Genomic DNA, 5,556 nt, shown 5'->3' on the forward strand with positions numbered 1-5,556 from the left:
GAATGTATGAAGCAATTTTCTCACTTCGTCCTCGATTAGGTAATAGCACCAATCAGAGGTACTTAAACCTGTCATTTCTGGACAATTCGCTAGCGCTGAAACTGATTGTGCCAGGTTCCACATTCCAATCCTGCACAATCCCTCATTGTTTACTAGAAACGAGTGTGGGTCAAAATATATTAGAGCGACTCTAATTTCAGCAAATTACCGACATTTCTTCAAAGGTCGTAGTTAAAAAACCTGAGCTTATAATTGTAGCATGATCACATGCGCATACAACATACGAGAATAGGGAAATCATATTACAGTATTGCGTTCAATGAATGAATGAAGTTTGTAAACATTTACTGCACTTTCACATAAACTAATGACGCATTCATTAGCAATTATGCAATCGTAGCCTAATTAATTTATGGAATGAATTGCATGCCCTTGTAACAATATCATTTATTCTGGTGATGGGTAATACACTTTATTCTGCCTCGCCTGAAGAACAAACAACGTTTTAATAAGGAATAACTTATTTCCGGAATAAGTGCTGGGTCTACAATCAACTTATATAACACAGAGTCAGTCTAAAGTTCAAAAGAGGAATTGGGAAAATATTGCAAACATCAATAAATTTTTCTTCTGATACCGTTGCCGAGGCGCACTTTATCTCTATACCCTATACGAATCTGCCCAAATCCAATGGTTTGGAGCCTTTACTCCATATCCGGACTGCATTTTTGATAATGATAATTATTTCACAGTCCTGTCGTAATTTGGCTAATTTTCCACTTTGGTGGGTATTTGTTTTTTTTTAATATCTATCAAATCGTATGGTATCGTACGTTAAGGTATATTTTACAACTTTATAAGAGGCCATACTCAACCTACGAAATATTTTATTATATTATTTAGACCAGGCTGGAAAAGTGTTCTAAAACAAGCAAAATGTAAGTTAAACAACAAGTTACCATCTTAAATCTTTCGATGTCAAACAAGTATGTTATTGCAGGGGATATTTTTGCAATTGCTTTTTTCTATAAAGTAAATTGCTTAAGAATTTCTAAATTTCGCATTAAAACACATACAGATTATATTATACAATATATCAGAAGAAAGAAAGAAAATCACACTAAGCCACACCGTGCAAAACTTTGCGGAATTTTTTGAACCTTCCAAATACATATATTCTCAGCAGGAAAAAGAGATCAGCAAAAGAATTTGTAATGGCTATTATCTTTTTCTAGTCACATATGAAAAACTTTCATTGCATTAATCCGCACAACCTACAGTGTACTTGTAGATCTCACATACATATATGTACTTTCAACCAAATTCATAAATGTCGATTACCAGACTCGTGAAATGGATGAAATATAATTTCCACTCAAATTAATACACACAATTTTTACTCAATCTTAAGCTTAAAATCCTATAGTACCGTCGTACATGACATGCACAACCATTCAACTCATCTTTGTTTGTCTTCTACACGAAAGAAATTGGTACGTGCATCTCAGCGAGCCACCGTCACAGCTGGATCAGACTAAAATACAAGTCCCGAGCACCCCTCGATTACTTGATGCTCTACGGCACTGACTCCACAGCGCGAAAGGTGCGTTCCGATAAGGCTCAGAAAGTGCACAGTGCAGTAGAGCACAAAAATAGCATAGGACTCATAACGGACCCTTGTGGTACCCGCCAGAAATCATAAAGAGCCTCATAAGAGGTTTTGCTCTGTACAAAGAGGTGCACACCTGTCTCCCTCTTGAATGCGCCTGCTGCCTCTATGGTGCCGCCTCTAGGTTATGGCATTACAGCAGCCGGTTGGTTGGGTAGGGGATAGTTCTCAAACGATTACCATTGGATGGACGGCACGTGCTACTCTACAACTGCTACTGGAGGGGAAGACTATATATTCGAGCCTACCTCACTGTGGGGTACCAGTTCTTGTCTTGTAGTTCGTTTGTGAGCATCGTTGTTGCGAGTTGTCCATTCTGAAATTTCATATCGTGGGTTTACTTTTATTTTCGGATGAACGAAATAGCATTACATTGTTTTGCGAGAAAAGATATAGACAATTAATTTACGCACACGAATTATTTTAAACGAGTTTAATAGGAAAGTGTGTGCGCGACAAAATGCCGTCATCTTCAGGTGTTTCGAAAAACTATAGCAAGTGCCCATTGAAAAAACGACCAGTTCACTTCACATTTGAGGATAGTGACATAAATGAAGAACCAGAAAATTTAAGTTTGAAAAGAGACTGCAAAACGGAAACTAATAGTGATGACGAGGAGATCGAAGTGGTTAATCCGCCGACACCAATAAGTGACATCAAAGCTCCAGTACTTGTGCCAACTCCAACTTACCCTAAATTGAACTTGCAACCATGGGCTTTTAACATTCCATACACCACGGACTTTTACAGAAATATCCACCATCATACTAACCACCTTCAATCACAAGTGTCACCGCTACGAGCAGATCTCCATTCGCCAAAAACCCCATCATCAGAGGGGTCAATTTCTCCACCACCTCAGTACTTAAATGGTCGGTCAAGTTCAATTTCACCACCAATTCGAAGGGAAATTTACCCCCAACTTGGGATCAAGCGAAATGATCTCAGCAACAGAAGTCATCATATAATCAAGCCGGAAGCTATTACTCAAAATCATCCCCACGCATATCGTTATATGCCATATCAAATTCCCACTACATATCAGCCATACACAATTCACCAGCTTCACAGTCAACAACCACCTGTTTCACCTACGTATAGCGACGCTTCATCTTATTATTCGCACCGATCCATTACACCAGACTCTCCCATCAGTCTTGCCCCCGAAGATCTTTCCGTTAAACAGCCGCTGAAAACCACGCAGCCACAGGATCATCATGGAGATCATCATAGCCAAATTTTCACACCTGCTGAAACTAAGAATAAGACTACATCTACGAATCCTCCTCGATATCAGTGTCCAGACTGTCAAAAATCATATTCCACCTTCTCAGGGCTAACTAAACACCAACAGTTCCATTGTCCAGCTGCCGAAGGCAACCAAGCTAAAAAGTCTTTCAGCTGTAAGGACTGCGATAAAATGTATGTCTCATTGGGAGCCCTAAAAATGCACATTCGAACGCATACGCTCCCATGCAAATGTACAATATGCGGAAAAGCCTTCTCGCGACCATGGCTCCTGCAAGGACATATTAGAACACATACTGGAGAGAAGCCGTTTAGTTGTCAACATTGCCACCGTGCTTTTGCGGATAGATCAAACCTTCGTGCTCATCTTCAAACGCATTCCGATATAAAAAAGTATTCTTGCCCTACATGCAGCAAAACATTCTCCAGAATGTCATTATTAACAAAACACTCCGAAGGTGGTTGCCCAGGGACACACGTGAGCCCAAGCGGTACTTTCTTAACTGCATATTCAGAAATGGCAGAATACTAAGTGACTGATTCCAAGACCAAATGAAATCCTTCGATATTATCAGAACACATTGCCAGCCAGTCATCGCCCAAAAGGAGGGAAATTCCGACTATAGTCGCTTCTACGTTCCCAATGTTAATAATTCACATGGAATCAATTCCAATGCCACAGATAGTGATCGGCTGCCGCGGAACTGATCCAAAAGCTAATAAGGACATTCATTGAAGACCAGTCCAGCGCTTAAGCACGAAATCATGATTTTTCTGAGAGTACCAAAAAAATAGTTCCTAGAACCAAAACCCCACCCTCGAAATTTATATGTAAACTGTAATATTAGTTTCTTCAAATATCACATCCAGTGTACTTGCCTCTCTGTTTAGTTTGAAAAATATTTTCACCTGTTGAATTAGAAGAAAATTATCTCTTGAAGTCTTTTATCTAGTCATTGAAACACTTTCTTCTAAAAGATATATGGAGTCGGGGAAATGTCTTTAGAAACTTTAAATTAAGTGCCTAAGTTATTCGAAATGAGCCTGTATAAAGGCTAAGCAAATCCAATTTGTGTATCAAACCATAATGTACAAATGTCCTATGTAAATATATAGTATAAACATTCATGTTGAAATGATATATATCATTTAGATGTAAGAGGAAGTATTTAATATATGAGAAAGAATTGCACTTAAAGTTATATTTCGAAGTAAATTGTAAGAGAAAAATAAATTAAATCAGTTGAAATCAGAAGCTCTGTTTTTATTCACTTTTTACCTTTGCTCCACTGGTTTTATATTTGTTGTAGGAGATTTTCTTGGGATTTCACTTATGATGACCAGTTTGAACATTCACTAAAAGAGATACTTCAGTAATGTTTTAAGCCACCTATGAAATTTTGTTTTTTCGCTTCATTTGCCCTCAATCGCTTGACCCAAGTTTGGATTCAGATACGCTCCTCACCTATGCGAATAGGTCGCACCAGCAATTATGTACGTTCCTCGTGAAAAGACAAAAGTGATGAATGAAAACTCGCAACGATGACTACTAATTTTGTATGGAAGTAGCCTCCGAGCTGAGAGTCATTAATTAAAACCCTTCTTGGCTCATGCGGGCTTTTTCACCTTTTTTGCGCTGCAGCAAAGAGATGCTATCGAATGGTGCCTGTCCGACATTCGGTTCGAGCCCAGCTATCGAATATTATTTTAATACGTTTTGTGTGGGAACTGTGTGAAAACGTGACGTGATTTATTGATGATACCTAGCTTTCCGGTGGGTTCAGGTTGACGGCCTTTAATTGATTTAATAAGATTTAGATTTGCGGTTCTATCATCGCGCCATCAGCTTTCAGCTGCTTTTTCTAATCGTTGGTATTTATTTTTTTCTGCGTTTTAAGCTTGCCTGATTGTACTTTTTATTATATTCGATCGTTTTTCGTTTGTATTTTTTTTCTCCTGCATTCTCAACGAGGAAATTAGTAAGTAGAGTAACGATGACCTATTGTTCATGTGGAAAGAAAGCTGCTTTTGGGACTTTTGTGCGGTTTCGAACACCGTTTTGTCTTTGTTGTCTGTACTGTCGCCTTCGGTTAAGACTGAATAACTGGTAGATTTCGAGAAGTGGACTCATTGGCGTTGAATTCAATCGAAAGCACTTGGTCCACGTGTAAATAAGAAGTCGATAATATTTGCTTTATTTGAAAAAAGACACGACAAAAGGACTGTAAAATCGTTAGCAATTTGCTTGCAGTTTCCTTCTTTCAAACATACATTGGAAAGTCATTATGTAGTATCTTTTCAGACTCCTATGGTTATCTACTTGTCAGTACAGGAAAAGTATTTTCAAAAAAAATCATCAAGTCTATTTTAACAAATATAAAGTAAATAGTAAAAAATAAAAGTTACATGGAATATATATAAAATATAAAATGAACAAGATTAAAATTAATAATTCTTCTCTTCTATTCATGATTTGATTTTCTTTGTCTGAATCTTTTAAAATTTAGCGGTTGTGGTCCTCTAATATACTTTGGTAGTCACTGCTGGTGCTCAAGTTTTCAGGAAAAAGTTCAACTGTGAATGGATCAAATGTATTTTGAGATAGTTTTGTTGTTGCTTTTTAATAAATCACCACTGTT

General features: G+C 37.7%; 1 protein-coding gene across 1 annotated transcript; it reads left to right on the plus strand.

The window, feature by feature from the left end:
- The first annotated feature begins 1,993 nt into the window (after nucleotides 1-1,993).
- On the plus strand, nucleotides 1,994-4,120 carry LOC119661334 (protein escargot-like). The gene has a single exon (XM_038070636.1). It carries the CDS (start codon nucleotides 2,130-2,132, stop codon nucleotides 3,447-3,449), a length of 1,320 nt encoding a protein of 439 aa, XP_037926564.1. The 5' UTR covers nucleotides 1,994-2,129; the 3' UTR covers nucleotides 3,450-4,120.
- The last annotated feature ends 1,436 nt before the right edge of the window (nucleotides 4,121-5,556 follow it).

This window comes from Hermetia illucens, chromosome 1, assembly GCF_905115235.1.
Source record: "Hermetia illucens chromosome 1, iHerIll2.2.curated.20191125, whole genome shotgun sequence".
In the NCBI taxonomy this organism is placed as follows: Eukaryota; Metazoa; Arthropoda; class Insecta; order Diptera; family Stratiomyidae; genus Hermetia; species Hermetia illucens.

What these genes read in the sequence shown, in the direction of transcription:
- LOC119661334 (XM_038070636.1), top strand. Translation starts at nt 2,130, where the DNA reads ATGCCGTCATCTTCAGGTGTTTCGAAAAACTATAGCAAGTGCCCATTG.